The sequence below is a fragment of the Pristis pectinata genome, chromosome 1 (assembly GCF_009764475.1).
Source record: "Pristis pectinata isolate sPriPec2 chromosome 1, sPriPec2.1.pri, whole genome shotgun sequence".
Taxonomy (NCBI): Eukaryota; Metazoa; Chordata; class Chondrichthyes; order Rhinopristiformes; family Pristidae; genus Pristis; species Pristis pectinata.
Window position 1 is genome coordinate 119400757 of NC_067405.1, and position 16905 is coordinate 119417661.

The window sequence follows — 16905 nt, forward strand, 5'->3', positions numbered from 1 at the left end:
GTTGCTTGATTGACAACCCACCCCCTCCTGAATCTGTAGCTGGGCTTTCCTGGTCCTGTAATGTACCAATGCCTTATCGGCATATATTTCCATGTGAAGCATGAGTGTGATCTCCCAGACTGATTTTCAAAATCTTTCATTTTCACCTAAATCTATGAGGATACAAAACAACCTCTTTCAGAGGTGAACTCAAAACAAAAGTAATGATTACTTATTTAAAAAATTTGAAGAACATTTTGGGAAATGTTTCTTCTCCTTTTTAATTCCTTTTGAGGTGGCATTTCTGAAATTATATTTGGAAATGGAGAAATTTATAGTGCGACTTCTACTTTTTCTTTTGGTAAAAATCAACAAAACTTCCTGATTCATTTTGAGGGAAATGACACACGCACAATTTGCCTAAAAGAAAATCTGTGTGAATTTCTCACAACAATCAAAAGTCATAAAACCAATCTGAAATGTCAGTTGCTTTTTCATCTGCATTCCATGCTATCAATTTAATATTATAATTTATAATGGTTAATCCAGTTATAATTCACAGTGTTGACCCTAAACTACCAAGCCATATCCAACATTTCTGGGTCATTAAGTGGGACAAGGTCGATCAACAATTTGCGACAATCGCTGTTTCCATCAGGCTTTGATCCCAGATTAACTTTCTGAATTCATTTCCATGTTTATCTTGAAGGCTTGCTGCGATTTCCACTTGTGAAATAAAAACTATACAAGTCTAGCTTTACACTCTCTGTGTCAATTTCAGTGTTATGAAGGCAACTCTCCGTGCAGCTCACTCTGTGAAGTGCATATCATGTCAGGATTGTGTGCATATGTAGGTCATGAGTCACTTTGCTGCTTGCCTCCTCTTCTCCTTCCCTCCAGTTCCCCTCCTCACCCCCTTCCTTTTATTCTATAGTCCACTGTCTTCTCTTATCAGTTTCCATCTTCTTTAGCCGTTTGTCACTTCCACCTATCACCTCCCAGCTTTTTACATCATTTCTACTCTCCTCATCCCCCCCCCTCACCTGTCTATCATCCCCTTCTCACCTGGATCCACCAATCACCCACCAGCTCTTGCTCCACCCCTTCCTCCCACCTTTTTATACCGGCTATTTCCTCTTTCTTTCCGGTCCAGATGAAGGGTCTTGACCTGAAATGTTGACTATCCATTACCCTCCATAGATGCTGCCTGACTCAATGAGTTCCTCCACTCCTTTGTGTGTTGCTCCAGATTTCCAGCATCTACAGTCTCTTGTGTCTCCAAGTTCTTTTTAATACCTTTTTCTATTGACAAGTGCTTGAACCTGGAGGCAGTGGCTAGATTTTCCAATGTTGTGCAAGCTGAGTTTTTTTCCAAGAATGAGGTCATTTATATTGTCTTAATTGTCACCTTTGCCTATGTTTGGGAACTGTGAGATGAGCCGCAGGGAGCCTTGCAAGATTATGTGACCAATCACCTTTATATTGTCAATGTTTAAAAAAGGATTGTAGCGGTTGCTACCGCGGAATAAAACAAGACTCACTCGGAGGATTGCCAAACAGAACTGGTTTATTTTCCCGCCTTGCGCGGGCCCTTTAAGGGAGAAAACTCCCGCCCAAAAAAACCGGCAATGACATAAGTCCTACGTCATCAGGACTTTCCCGCGCGCGGGTTCTCCCCGTCGCTCGGAAAGACGAGGCCCGCCGCCATCTTGGGCCTCGTTGCTCCGACGCTGCGCGACCCAACTGCCGAGCCGGTTCGCCCGACTAGACGGTGAGTCGCCACACAACCCCCCCCAGAACCGGCGAGACAGTCCCCAAGGTCTGTGGGCTGTGCCAGCTGCCGCTTAGGGGGGCGGCCTCTGCGTCGCGGCGTGGCAACCTCGACAGGCTGTTGCAGATCCAAATGGGCCGGTTTGAGGCGGTCCGCCATGAAAACCTGTTCCCTGCCTCCAATGTCCAAAATAAAAGTGGATCCGTTATTCCGTATGACTCGGAACGGTCCCTCATATGGTCATTGCAATGGCGCCCGAGGTGTGCCCCTGCGGACGAAAACAAACTTACAGTCCCGTAGTTCCTTGGGCTGGCAGGATGGGGCTTGACCGTGCCATGAGGTGGGAATCGGGGCCAAGGCGCCAAGCTTCTCGCGCAGTCTTTGTAGGACTGCTGGGGGTTGTTCCCCTTGGTCCCGAAGGGTAGGTATGAAATCCCCGGGGACAACTAGTGGCGCCCCGTATACAAGCTCAGCTGACGAAGTGCGGAGGTCTTCTTTGGGGGCAGTGCGTATGCCGAGCAGGACCCAAGGCAGCTCGTCAACCCAGTTAGGACCCTTCAGGCGGGCCATCAAGGCCGATTTTAGATGGCGGTGAAAACGTTCCACCAACCCGTTTGATTGAGGATGGTAGGCCGTGGTGGTGTGCAGCTGCGTCCCTAGCAGGTTCACTAATGCAGCCCAGAGACTGGAAGTGAATTGGGTGCCTCTGTCTGAAGTGATGTGGGCCGGAACGCCAAAACGTGAGACCCAAGTTGTGAGCAGCGCTCGGGCGCAGGAATCAGTTGTGATGTCAGTCAGGGGGGTTGCCTCAGGCCACCTCGTGAACCGGTCCACGATGGTAAGGAGGTACCGGGCTCCTCTTGAAACCGGCAGAGGGCCCACGAGGTCAACGTGTATGTGGTCGAACCTCCTACGAGTAGGCTCGAACTGCTGTGGTGGGACCTTGGTGTGTCGCTGGATTTTTGACATCTGGCAGTGCGGACAAGTCCTGGCCCACTCACTGACCTGTTTGCGCAGGCCATGCCAGACAAACTTGCTGGCGACCAGTCGGACAGTAGATCTGATGGACGGGTGCGCCAACCCATGTACCGAGTCAAAAACGCGTCTCCGCCAGGCTGCAGGGACTATAGGGCGGGGCTGACCGGTCGCAACGTTGCAAAGTAGGGTCCGCTGACCTGGACCAACCAAGAAATCTCGGAGCTGCAGACCCGAGACTGCGGTTCTGTAGTTGGGCAGTTCGTCGTCGGCTTGCTGGGGCGTGGCTGCTCGGTTGCTGGGGCCGGGCGAGGCGGGCGTTGGGCTCGCGGCCTGGTGATTTGACTGACGGACGAACCGCTCTCGCGCTTGGCCCTCCACAGGACATCTGCCCGGGCGGCCACCTCACGGGGGTTGCTGAAGTCGGCGTCAGCTAACAACAAGTGGATGTCATCGGGGAGCTGTTCGAGGAAGGCCTGTTCGAACATCAGGCATGGCTTGTGTCCCTCGGCCAATGCCAGCATCTCATTCATTAGGGCGGATGGGGATCTGTCCCCCAGGCCATCCAGATGAAGCAGGCGGGCGGCGCGCTCACGACGGGAGAGGCCGAAGGTCCGGATCAAAAGGTCTTTGAAAGCCGGGTACTTATCTTCCTCCGGAGGCGACTGGATGAAGTCTCCAACCTGGGCGGCTGTCTCCTGGTCCAGAGAGCTAACCACATGGTAGTACTTCGTGGAGTCGAAGGTGATCTGCCGAAGGTGGAATTGCGCTTCGGCCTGGTCAAACCAGACGCTGGGCCGAAGTGTCCAAAAGGTGGGCAGCTTGAGGGCCACTGCGTTGGCTGCTGCGCTGTCGTCCATTTTGCGGGTCCAAAAGCAGTTTGGACCGTCGGGGTCACCAATGTAGCGGTTGCTACCGCGGAATGAAACAAGACTCTACTCGGAGGATTGCCAAACAGAACTGGTTTATTTTCCCGCCTTGCGTGGGCCCTTTAAGGGAGAAAACTCCCGCCCAAAAAAACCGGCAATGACGTAAGTCCTACGTCATCAGGACTTTCCCGCGCGCGGGTTCTCCCCGTCGCTCGGAAAGACGAGGCCCGCCGCCATCTTGGGCCTCGTCGCTCCGACACTGCGCGACCCGACTGCCGAGCCGGTTCGCCCGACTAGACGGTGAGTCGCCACAGGATTAAACATAAATGCATCATAACCCATGTGACTAATAAGATTGGATCTAATTTATAACCTTCTGGTTCCTTCACTTTTTAAATTCACCCACAGTTGCATCCTTTAATATTGGACACTTACAAGCTATTAAATAATGCAATTGGCCAGGTTTTCTTGAGAAATTCTCACAGGCCCAAGATAAGTTGTATGACTATGTGGCAGGAACCACAATATCTCATACACAATCATGAAAGTTCCCAAATTCGTCAGGCATTTCCAAGGTTTGCTAAATTATAAGTGCTTTCTGAGATAACCAGCATTTATTTTGGAATGATCACAAGTTCAGTTAGAATTTTATGAACTAATTAAGTAATTAAGTTTACTTAAATGTTTTTAATTGTTATTGTTTTAATTTTTTTATGGCTTGATTAACCCTCAATCCTTTTTAAATGTTTTTACTTACTCAAAAGCATTGTTTTGACAGCTAGCTCAGCTTGTTAAATTCCTGCACATTTATATTTAGAAGGCTTTACACTGTATGGGGCTTTATCAAGCAGGATGGAGCTAGTCTTGTTTCAGAAGCTGCTGATTGAGAGTCCTCTTATTAGCATTTCACAGCAATTTAATGTTGTAATTTTATCACTTCCACTATTTATTGAGCCGGGTATGGTTTTGCATGACAGAATGTTTTCATGCACTACTTGAAAAAAAATTAATCTAAGACCAGATAGTTAAACATGACACAAGAGATTCTGCAGATGCTGGAATCTTGAACAATACACACAAAATGCTGGATGAACTTAGCAGGTCAGGCAGCATCTATGGAGGGAAATAAACAGTCGACATGTCGGGTCCTGATGAAGGGTCTTGACCCAAAATGTCAACTGTTTATTTCCCTCAATAATTGTTGCCTGATATGCTGAGATCCTCCAGCATTTTGTGTGTGTTGCTCCAGTTAAACATGACTGTCTCTTTTGTGTCAGGCTCTGGCACATTTGAAAATTTATTCAGGGTCTTCCATACATACAGTGCTTAAAAATACAAGATGATGCTGGAGGAGCTCAGCAGGCCAGGCAGCATCCATGGAGAAAAGCAGGCGGTCAATGTTTCAGGTCAGGGCCCTTCTTCAGGACTGAAGATAGAAAAAGGGAAAACCCAATATGCAGGAGGGAAAAGCAGAGCAGTGATAGGTGGACAAAAGAGGGGAGGCAGGGTGGGCTCAGGGTGGTGATAGGTAGATACAAGTAAGAGATAGTGATAGGCAGGTGTGGGGGAGGAGGGGAGAGCAGATCCACCAGGGCATGGGTCAAAGGTAAGGAGAGAAAGGGAAAAAAAGGGGGCTAGAAAAAAGAGAGAAAGGCTAGGAAACAGGAAATGGGGAAAACTGGGTGGAAATTATTTCAGAACCAAATAAGAACTAACTAACTCTTTTATAATAAGTTAGAATATGGTCATCTTAGTTTAATATATTTTGGAACAATGCTAGGAAACACTCATAGAAAGTGAAACTTTTGCAGGGCCATGGAGATGTAACTATTCAGTTAATGACTTGTACTTTGTTTTCAACACAAGGTAAATTTGTGCTGGTGTACACCAGTCTTGCAAGATCTAAGGGAAGTTTGCGGGTAGTTCCACCTACAGCTGTCCTCTGAGTTCAGCCTGAATGCATCTCAGTGGGAAAAAGCAGTTAAGGCTCATAGAGCAAAACTTTTAAAAAAAGTTTGTTAAAACTCAACCAAGTACCACAAATAAAATAATGTAGCGGCTAGCTACATACCATGAAATGAAGACACAGAGTCGCTGGTTTCGAAATCAGAGGTCAAATGCAGACCCGGGGCGCGGTGCGCCTTTAATAGCCGAAAACTTCCCACGCTACAGTTACCACGTTGACGTCATGCGCAGGTCACCTGACCTTCCCGTGCGTGGGCTTTTCCAGCCCAACGCTGGGGAAGAAGGAGGGCCCCGCGCCATCTTGGATCGGGGCCTCCGACGACGTCGCGATGTCGGGAGCTGGTTCGATGCCAGTGCGGTGAGTCGCTACAAACCCCCCCCCCCCCCCCAGAACCGGCAATACCGTTGCGAAAACCAGTATTAAGCAAACTATGACTTGGGTGGCCTGCCCCTGCGCCGCGCTTGCTGTACCACCATGGTTTGGTCTGAGTATAAATGAGCCGGCTTCAGCCGGTCAACCGTAAGCACCTCCTCGCGCCCCCCAGTGTCCAGCACAAACGTAGATCCATTGTTCCTGACGACCTGGAATAGCCCTTCGTACGGCCGTTGCAGTGGTGATTGGTGCGCGCCCCTCCTGATGAGGACAAACTTACAGTCTCGGAGGGAAGTTGACATATGGGTCGGGACCTGTCCGTGTCGCGAGGTGGGAATCGGGGCCAGGCTTCCAAGCCGCTCACACAGCCGGTCGAGTGCTGCGGCAGGTCCTTTCTCTGGCCCCCGAGGGGCTGGTAGGAACTCACCTGGGACGACTAAGGGCGTTCCGTAGACCATCTCCGTGGATGAGGCATACAGGTCCTCTTTTGGCACGGTGCGTATCCCCAGCAGGACCCAGGGGAGTTCGTCTACCCAGTTGGGCCCCTTAAGGTGGGCCATGAGCGCCGACTTCAGGTGGCGATGGAACCTCTCCACCAGCCCATTGGATTGCCGGTGATAGGTGGTGGTGAGGTGGATCCGGGAACCCCACAAGTCGGCGACGGCAGACCACAGGCTGGAGGTGAATTGAGCTCCCCTGTCTGAAGTGATATGTGCCGGGACACCGAAACAGGCCACCCAAATTGACAAAAGGGCCTGTGCGCAGGACTGGGTGGAGGTATCTGCGAGGGAAATGGCTTCAGGCCAGCGGGTAAAACGGTCGACAATCGTGAGGAGGTACCGCGCTCCTTGGGAGACTGGAAGGGGGCCGACCAGGTCGACATGGATATGGTCGAACCTCCGGCGGGTAGGCTGAAAATCCTGCAAGGAGCCTTGACGTGCTGCTGTACTTTCGAGGTCTGGCAGTGAGTGCAGGACCGGGCCCATTCGGAAACCTGTTTACGCAGGCCATGCCAGACGAACTTGTCTGACACTACTGTCCGGATGGATGGGTGTGCAAGGCCGTGGATGGCATCAAACACCCGTCTGCACCAGGCAGCTGGGACGATGGGGCGGGGTCTACCCATGGAGATATCGCAGAGCAGGGTGCGCTCACCGGGGCCTACCAGAAGGTCTTGCAGTTGCAGGCCTGAGACTGTGGTGTGATAGCTGGGCATCTCCATGTCTGTTCGCTGTGCCTCCGCTAAGGCGCCGAAATCCACCCCCAGGACAAAACCTGGATGGTGGGCCGTGACAGTGCATCCACGACCACGTTCTCTTTCCCCGACAAATGGCGGATGTCAGTGGTGAATTCTGAGATGTACGACAAGTGCCGCCATTGCCGTGCTGACCAGGGATCTGAGACCTTATTGAAGGCGAAGGTCAACGGCTTGTGGTCGGTGAAAGCAGTAAATGGCCTGCCCTCCAAGAAGTAATGGAAGTGTCTGATAGCCAGGTACAACGCCAACAGCTCGCGGTTGAAGGCGCTATATTTGAGCTCAGGTGGTTGAAGGTGCCTGCTGATGAATGCCAGCGGTTGCCAACGCCCTTTGATAAGTTGTTCTAGCACGCCTCCGACCGCTGTGCTGGAGGCGTCGACCGTGAGGGCAGTCGGGACGTCCGTGCGTGGATGCACCAACATGACCGCGTCCGCCAAGGCCTGCTTGGTTTCGACAAATGCCGTGTGAGCCTCTTCCGACCAAACAATGACCTTGCTTCCGCCTGACAGGAGAGCAAACAACCGGCGCATGATGCAGGCCGCGGATGGTATGAACCGGTCATAAAAGTTTACCATACCGAGGAATTCCTGCAGGCCCTTGATGGAGGTGGGTCTGGCGAAATGGCGGATGGCGTCGACCTTCACAAGCAGGGGTGTGGCGCCGTGTTTGTCGATCCGATGACCCAGGAAATCGATTGTCTCCAGCCCAAATTGGCATTTGGCTGGGTTGACGGTCAGGCCGAAATCCCTCAGGTGAGAAAAGACTTGGCGGAGGTGTGTGAAATGTTCCTGGCGGCTGTTGCTGGCGATCAAGATGTCGTCGAGATATATGAAGGCGAAGTCAAGGTCGCGCCCGACCGTGTCCATGAGTCATTGGAAGGACTGAGCAGCGTTCTTGAGACCAAAGGGCATCCGGACGAATTCAAAGAGGCTGAAAGGTGTGATCAGCGCCGTCTTTGGAATGTCGTCTGGATGCACCGGGATCTGGTGATACCCGTGGACGAGGTTGACCTTGGAAAAAATGGACCGCCCATGTAGGTTGGCAGCAAAGTCCTGAATTTGTGGCATGGGGTACTGGTCCGGGGTAGTAATGTCGTTGAGGCGTAGGTAATCGCCACAGGGCCGCCAGCCTCTGGCTGCCTTGGGGACCATATGTAGCGGAGAGGCCCATGGGCTGTCCGACCTGCGGATGATCCCCAGCTCCTCCATTTTTTTGAATTCCTCCTTTGCGAGGCGGAGCTTGTCTGGGGGTAGCCGCCAGGCGCGGGTGTGGAGGGGAGGGCCCTGGGTGGGGATGTGATGCTGGACACCCTGCTTGGGCAAGGTGGTGGAGAACTGGGGCATTAGTATGGATGGGAACTCTGCTAGGACCCTGACAAACTCATTGGTCAACATGGTGATGGAGTCGAGGTGTGGAGCCAGCAGCTTGGCCTCACTCAACGAGAATGTTTGGAAGGTCCTGGCATGTGCCAAACACTTACCCCGCAGGTCAACCAGTAGACTGTTGCCACGAAGGAAGTCTGCCCCAAGGAGTGGTTGCGTGACGGCGGCCAGGATGAACCTCCAAGTAAAGTTGCAGGTGCCGAACTGGAGGTGTACCAACCAGGTGCCAAAGGTCCGAATGGCGCTGCTGTTGGCGGCTCTGAGGGTGGGTCCTGGTGTGCAGTTGCGAGTCTCGCGGCCGTTGGGAGGCACGACGCTGACTTTGGCTCCAGTGTCCAATAGGAACCGACGTCCAGAACACCTGTCCCACACATGCAAGAGGCTCTCCAGGTGGCCAGCCGCTGTAGCCATCAGTGGCAGCTGGCTCTGGCCTTTCCCGGAAACCTGCATGGTGGCTGGGTACGTGGCGTGGCAACGCGCTAGACGGACGCCCCACTCTCCTTTCTCGTCCGCCAAAGGACATCCGCCCAGGCGGCCACCTTCCGGGATTCGCTGAAATCGGCATCCGCCAGGAGCAGGTGGATGTCGTCGGGTAACTGCTCCAGGAAGATCTGCTCAAACAGCAGGCAGGGTTTATGCCCATCTGCCAGGGCCAACATCTCACTCATGAGCGCGGAGGGGGGGTCTGTCACCCAACTCATCACGGTGGAGTAGGCGGGAGGCTTGTTCGCGTCGGGAAAGGCCGAAAGTCTCAAGAAGGAGGGTCTTGAACTTATCGTACTTCTCCTCCTCCGGGGGCGCCTGGATGAAATCCTCGACCTGGGCGGCGGTATCTTGGTTGAGGGTGCCCACCACGTAATAGTACTTGGTGTCGTCCCTGGTGATCTGGGGAACCTGGAACTGGGCCTCGGCCTGGTCGAACCAGACACTGGGCCGGAGGGTCCAGAAGGTGGGCAGTTTAAAGGCTACTGCCTGTACCTCTTGCTGTGCAGACATCGTGGGTCCAAAAACGTTTGGGCCCATCGGGGTCACCAATGTAGTGGCTAGCTACATACCACGAAATGAAGACACAGAGTCGCTGGTTTCGAAATCAGAGGTCGAATGCAGACCTGGGGCGTGGTGTGCCTTTAATAGCCGAAAACTTCCCGCTCTACAGTTCCCGTGCTGACATCATGCGCGGGTCACCTGACCTTCCCGCGCGCGGGCTTTCCCAGCCCAACGCTGGGGAAGAAGGAGGGCCCCGCGCCATCTTGGATCGGGGCCGTTGACGATGTCGCCATGTTGGGAGCCAGTTTGATGTCAGTGCGGTGAGTCGCTACAATAATATAAATACAAACATTACAAATAATGTGACATAAGAGATTACATGAAATTACTGAAAGTATGGGATGAAATATCACAAACTGCCATACTCTAACGAGACCTTGGTTTTCTGTACTTTTAACAGTTTTAACCTTAATTGCAGCTCCTGTCATTTCTCCTTCCCTCCCTACAGCTGTTAATTCTGTTTGCCGTTCCTTGCAAGCTATTCTTTAACTACCCTTTAAACATTACTTATTCTTTAACTCCAGGTGACTTTTGACAAGATCCACCATGGTGACTACTCACGATATCTTGTCTATGACTCCTTGCAAGTTGCCCTCTTTCTCCCTAAGCCCTCCTATAACCTTTAAAGATTGCACCTGTTTGAATTTGATTGATGTAACCTTCCCTTTTGATTGTACCACCTCCATCCTCTTTGGTGGATATTGGCAGGATTCATATCCAACATTTTGCAGGCCTATGCTTTGATGGAGAAGTGTTTGAGTTTATTAGTGGTCTAAAACTTGTTAACAATCATTTCCCCTGATATTTACACTCACAAATGCTAGTTGAGGACAGAGTTATACACACTGGAATTACCTCGTTACTTATGCAATTGCTTGTTATTTTGGTGACATTGTCAAATGGTGGGGATCTAGAAGAAAATCTTGAGAAAATCTTGGTCAGAATTAAGGATTGGCTGATTAGGAATGAGATGAGGAGAAAATTATTTACTCAGAGGGTGGTGAATCTTTGGAATTTTCTTCTTCAGAGGGTTGTGGAGCCTCAGTCATTGAGTTCATTCAATATGGAGATGTAGATTGCTGAGGTTACGGCCTTCCATATATCTAGTTAAGTCTACTATCCTCTTATCAGACATGGTTGCTATATGAATAACTCTAATAGTAGAAGTACTCCTCCTATCACCTGTGGCTCAACTCAAGGAAGCCTTACAGGCTCAGTAAACTCAACTGTAGATTTTCTTCTCGGGATGGTGGGTTTCCTCACAGAAAAGGTATATCTGTATTATTATCACACTCTTCAATAAATACACATCGTAGCCCACAGAGTGCATTTTGGAACTTTTAAGCCTTAGTTCCATCATTGACCCCTGCCTGGGCTGAAAGAATTATTGTTTGGTTCCAAATTTCCATTTGGTTCTTGCAAATGCATTTGTAAACATTTCTGGCATTTGTAGCAAAATAACAAGTCTTGCTGAAATTTTAAAGATTGGAATCTTGGCAGTTAAAGCTTCTGGCAGTGGAGCAATCAAAATTAAGTGATCTTCATGAGGTGAAATTTGGAAGAGCATGTTCATTTTGAAGGGCATTCAGTGAAGTCAGAGATAACAAAAGATAACAGATGAACTGAGGCTAAAGACGTTGGGCAGCACTCCAGAGGTAGAAATGAGTGAACTGAGTGATAGCACAATACGGAGACACAAGAGATTCTGCAGATGCTGGAATCTGGAGCAACACACACAAAATGCTGGAGGAACTCAGCAGGTTGACAGCACCTATGGAGAGAAATAAACAGTCAACATTTTGGGTCAAGACCCTCAGCTCATCTCATGGTCAAATATAAAACCAGACCTTCAGACTTGGACAGTGGCAAGGGAGAGGAATGGAATCAATGGTTCTACTCAACCAACTGTTCTTAGCATTGGTTTTAACTCCTTTAGCAAAATGTATCCCATAAATTTTTAGGTTTTTTTGGATAATTCTTTGAAAAATTAGCTTTACTTAACCTGATTAAATTTTTTTTCTTCTTCTTAGGCAGCTTGAGTCGAGGATGACTCGTTTCACTCCTGAAGATGAGGCAGTTTTGAGAAGGCAGATAAAGCCTCTGTGGGATTTTGCAAACGCTGCCTAAAATGGGGCAGGATGTGCTTGACAGGGCAGCAGATGGATCGTATAGGAGGTGCTGCACGACTTACACTGGACTCTATGTGCCTCTGGCAAAAGAAGACGCTCCTGTTTTGATTGATCAAAGGTCAGGGATTCCGAGGTCAGTGTGGATAATGAATCTTTTTCAAAGCTGCTTTGAAAACATCCTTGAGCATTTTTTTTTGTCCTTATATTATAGTGGACTAGATGTAAAATACCTGTTTCAAGCATCTGGTGTTCAGCGTGCAAATAATGCAACCTGCCCATTGGAGCCAGCAGAGTGTGATTAGAGCCTCAGTGATGGGTATATTGGCTTGGGGGAGGACACTGACATTGTTGTATTTTTTCTCCTTTTGGATCTGAAGGATCGGAGATACCTTGCCAATGATTTGTGGTGCCTGCCGTAGGTAGTCTATGCCTCAGAAATGCACAGGAGAGCAGGGATTGCTGCTGCCAGTAGCCTGAGCTTAGAGCCAGATTTGAGATTTGATCAGACCACTATGGGAGGGAGCTGTTCAACCAGGCTTTCAAGAGGAAAATTGCCGGGTTAGGTCCTGCTTCTGATATTTGGCAGGGTTTGGATATGGCGGGGGGTGGGGACATCAGAGGTTATGGCCGGAATGGTGAGGGGCACAGTGAAAGTATTGAGATGGACAAAAATTGAAGTTGTTGTTCTGGTCTGTCCGCTTGCATCACCCAGGAGTCGATTAGAATTTTTACAGTGAATCAATCGTCATTTTGCCTGTGAATAATTGAGTGGTTGGGAACTTGAAGGGTGAAGCCAAGCATTCCATGTTGCTTAACTGGATTATTTTCCCTCGTCTTTCCTGTAAGTTGTTTGGAAATCCCCTCTAACAACTGTCCAACTGCCTACATTTTTTAGCAATATATCATGTTCCCAGAACTGGAAAGAAAGTGCTTATCACATTAACTCTCCGTACTTTCAGTAGAATAGAGAATTCAGTCTATCAGTTGGCAGAGCTACAGTATTTATTTATAATTAAACAAATCAGCTACATTGAATATACAGTTTATTCATAACAATTACAAACATAGAACACGACAGCACAATACAGGGCCTTTGGCCCAAAAATGTTGTGCCGACGTTTTATTCTGCTCTAAGATCTACCTAATCCTTCCCTCCCACATAGCCCCCTATTTTTCTATCATTCACGTGTCTAAACATCTAAGAAAATAGTCATATGCAATGAACAAACATTTCTGCTGCCCCAACAGTGCGATTGCTCACTTTATCTCTGTTTTGCCACTGATGTATTGATCCTGACCAGTGTCTCAGGTAATGTTGGACTGATTCCTGTCTAAAACTGATGGCAGTTAGTATCCAGGGATGCAGCAGTGAAGGAAGTTTTTTTAAAAAAATATGCAAAGTCGGGAACTCTCCTGCATAAAGCTGTTAATTCTGAACTATTTGAAATTTCTGAATAACTGGGATGTGAATGTGAGGCAGATAACACCTATCTATTTACTTATTTTCCTGTGGAGTCACTACAACTTAACGACTTGCTAGGCCAATTCAGAAAGCATTCAGGGCAACTACATGGGATGGGACAGAAGCCATACATAATGCCAGACCAGGATGGGAGATTTCTTCCCCTGAAGTGCAGTATGTTTTTATAGTACTCTAGTTTTTGTGGTCCTCATTATTTACATAAGTTGTTGTTTTTCCAAATCATTAACTGATTTTAAATTCCACAGCTGGCAAGCAATGGAAGTCAGGTTTCTGGATTGTCAGTCTAGCTATCTGGACTTGCATCTCTGCACCACCACCAGAAGGTCAAAGGAGACAGCAGCTTGAAGGAGAAACACATCTACCTGTTCATTCCCACAGCTTGTTATTTTTCTTTAATCACTGGTATTGCTGGCTAGATCAGCATTTATTGGCTTCCCTAATTGCCCTTGTGAAGGTGGTAGTGAGCTGAACCATTGATGTATTTCTAATTCAGGATAGTGTGCAACTTGGAGAGGAGACTGCAGGTAGTGGTGTTCCATTCACCAACTGCTCCTGCTGGATGGTGGAACTTTGAAGTTTGAACAGTGGTCCCAGTCATAAATGCAAAGTTATTCTCAAGATGAATTACCTATGGTCAATCAGTCAACTGCATTTTACCACATTCCCAGCTGATCTAAACGGCTTGATGATCCACAATATCAGATAAGGCAGGTCCATGATTCTTTTGAAAGGGGAAGGGAGTTCATTTCTTTTGAACACACAGGAGAGAAATCTATATTAATATAAAATCCAACTTGAAAGCAGAAATCTCCAGCTGCTGGATATCTCAAATAAAAACAGAAAATGCTGGAGATATTCAGCAGGCTTGGCAGCATTTGTGTAGAGAGATAGGGCTAATGTTTCAGGTCAACAACCTTCCTTTAGAATTGGGAAAATTTAGAAAAGAAGCATGTTTGGCTTCTCCTTTGCAGAGGGGGTCACATCATGAACACCAAGTACAAAACACTAAGTTTAAGCTGTGCATCTGTGCTTGCCCTATAAGAAGTCTAGAGAAGAGATAAAAAGGGCTGGTGTTACATCTTCTGAGAGAAGGTGCTGTGAGAAGGGTAGTGGTAGAGATGGAAAAACAAGTCAGAGGGTTGAGGAGGAACAGTCCCTTAAGAATGCTGAAAGGGGAGGAGAGATGAAGATGTGTCTGATGGTGACATCTCATTGAAGGTGGCAGAAATTACAGAAGCCGGTTTTGACGCGACTTTGTTTTTCCTCTCTCCACCAATGCTGCTTGACCTGCTAAGTATTTCCTGTGTTTTATCTAGTTAATTCAAATCGGAGACTTGTAGTTATTCCACCTCAAATAAAGACCTGGAACAACTGAATTTGGCATGAGATGTTTCAGGACCCCCTAGGGACCCTGTGTATGAACAGAGCATAGGCTGTGCTTGGGTATAAGTTTACTTTTATCTGCAGACACTGCAAAGAATCTACATTTCACAAGGCTGCTCCGCTTACTAACAGAAGCCATTATTCAATATTAAGTGAATTTCATTGTTTCCAATACTTAATTCCAATAATAGCATGCTGTTATCAGGATTTATAGACAATCTCAATACAAACATTAAATCACATTTATGCAATCTGGGTTTATGTAAGAAGTAACTGATAACTGTAATTTGCATAGCCATCAAACAATGAAGATATTCTTCTTATACTATGATATCTACATAAATATTCCATTTGTGGATTATAAAATGTATTAAAATGATGGCAGGCAGGTCACTGGTCCAGTGATTATTTCAGCAAAAAGAAATGGGTGGGTAGTTTTCATTGGATCTTTCAAATTTTTCTCCAGTTGGTTGAAATATTTCATTAACTTGTTTTTCTTTTCTCCTCTTGAAATCCCACGGAAATAAAGAAGGGCTGAAATATGTTCTTCGCTGTAAGATAAAAAGTATCAACAATAATGAGAATATGTGCATATTCATTTTAAGATTTCTTTCAAATTATAAATACATTTAATGAGGTATAAATTGTAGCTATTTAAGGGGATTCAAGACTGCTATGGTGATAGGAGATAACGAGTAACAGTGTAGTAAATAGTTGAGGTGGGAATTGGGTGGAGCTTTTACTTAAGGAGGACAGCAGAAAGTTGCCGTAGATAAGTGCAATTAAGACTGCTTAAGAGGAGGGAAGGTCAAAAGGAAAGCCGAGAAATGAAAAATAAATTAGAATTACAGGGCTCGGGCTCAGAGCTTCAGCCAAAACACACCAACACGTGTAAAGGTAGTTTGCATAACTAAGAGAAGCTGAAAACTTCGCCATAATAAGTTAACATTGAATAATGGCTTCTGCTAGTAAGCAGAGAATCTACAAAGCACTGTGTGAAATGCAGAGTTGAAATATTATCTCTTTGCATTTAATTTTGGATCAATTATTGCACTTTTACTGATAAATAATGAATTTAAACAAAGGCAAATTAATTGCAAGTCCAAATTCTCCATTAAACATTTCCAATTCTCAGATCTCTGTGTTTTTGAAATTGCAATGTTTTCTATGTTATTTGATGGCATTCTATCAAAAGCCTGATCACTAAAAGCCTAAAGCAGCTAAGCATATGCAGTGAGATCAGACCACAGGTAACTGCACCAAATTATCCTGCATACACGAGGCTTGGAAACCGTGCAGATCTCACGCACTGATGTAGGCTTTAACTGGAGAGTGAGCAGTCTGCTTCCAAGTTCCTTAAAGGGGTCCAATCTGGTCAGATCCACTTCTTTGAGGAATAAGGCACTTGTTCCAACAGGTATGTTCTTCTTTAAAAATTTTGCTTAGTGATTATTACCACTTACCATCATTCCATCCCCCTCTACTAATCTTCTCATCCAGCCCAATCCTCTGCCTCCACTCACTTTCCCCTCCAAGCACAGACCTTTGTCTCCCCAAATGTGACCCTCCATATCCTGCCATCCCTTCATGGGCCTGACCCTCCACCTTCCCCTTCCCCAATCCTCTCATTCCATCACCACTGCTTGGCTCTCTGTGATTTCCTTGTAATGGTCTACAGTGGCAGGCAAGGTCATTGTGCCTTGGGCTTTAGGCACATTAGAATATCACCGCTGAAGCTTGCTGCACTAAATTGGCATGGTCCTCCTCCCCTCCCTAAACCAGCACTGACTTATTGTGCCTATTCAGGTGCAGTGCAATTTCTAGCCCAATAATCACAGCATGAAAAGCTCTTAATCTTGAGATAAAAACACGTGTATGCAATTTACCCGATATCTGGATAGTCCTCAAATAATGCGTTGAGTTTTGATTCAAGTTCATTTTCATTTGTACCAATAAAATCAGACAAATGTTGAGTTACTGGAAAAAGCCATGAAGCAGAGCTACCCTGGGAAATAAAAGATATAGTTGAAAGATTTACTAATTAAAATAAATTACTTATACTGACACATTTTAAGACAAGTTTTCATTTTCCTCTGTTATTCAACTACAATACTGTTGATATTAATATTTAAATAATTACAATTAATGCAGTTATTTATACACTTTGAAATGAACTATATTTTAGAACTAACTTTTACCAGTGATTGCAGGTTGATTACAGCCGCTTTATAAAACTATGCAACCGTTTTCAAAACATGCTATTTTATTCTGATATCATGGTCACACTTCTC

At 47.1% G+C, this 16905-nt stretch overlaps 1 protein-coding gene across 3 annotated transcripts in view; it reads right to left on the reverse strand.

Moving 5' to 3' along the window:
- Nucleotides 1-12759: 12759 nt before the first annotated feature.
- The window catches only part of LOC127576236 (exocyst complex component 3-like), a 37476-nt gene continuing 33330 nt past the window's right edge, over nt 12760-16905 (reverse strand). For all 3 annotated transcript variants that reach the window (XM_052026688.1, XM_052026697.1, XM_052026678.1), the window contains 2 exons: nt 16501-16619; nt 12760-15165 (listed from right to left, as the gene is read on the reverse strand). In XM_052026688.1, coding sequence (XP_051882648.1) covers nt 14985-15165; nt 16501-16619 — 300 coding nt within the window. In that variant the 3' untranslated portion in view covers nt 12760-14984. The remainder of the gene's footprint in view (nt 15166-16500; nt 16620-16905) is intronic.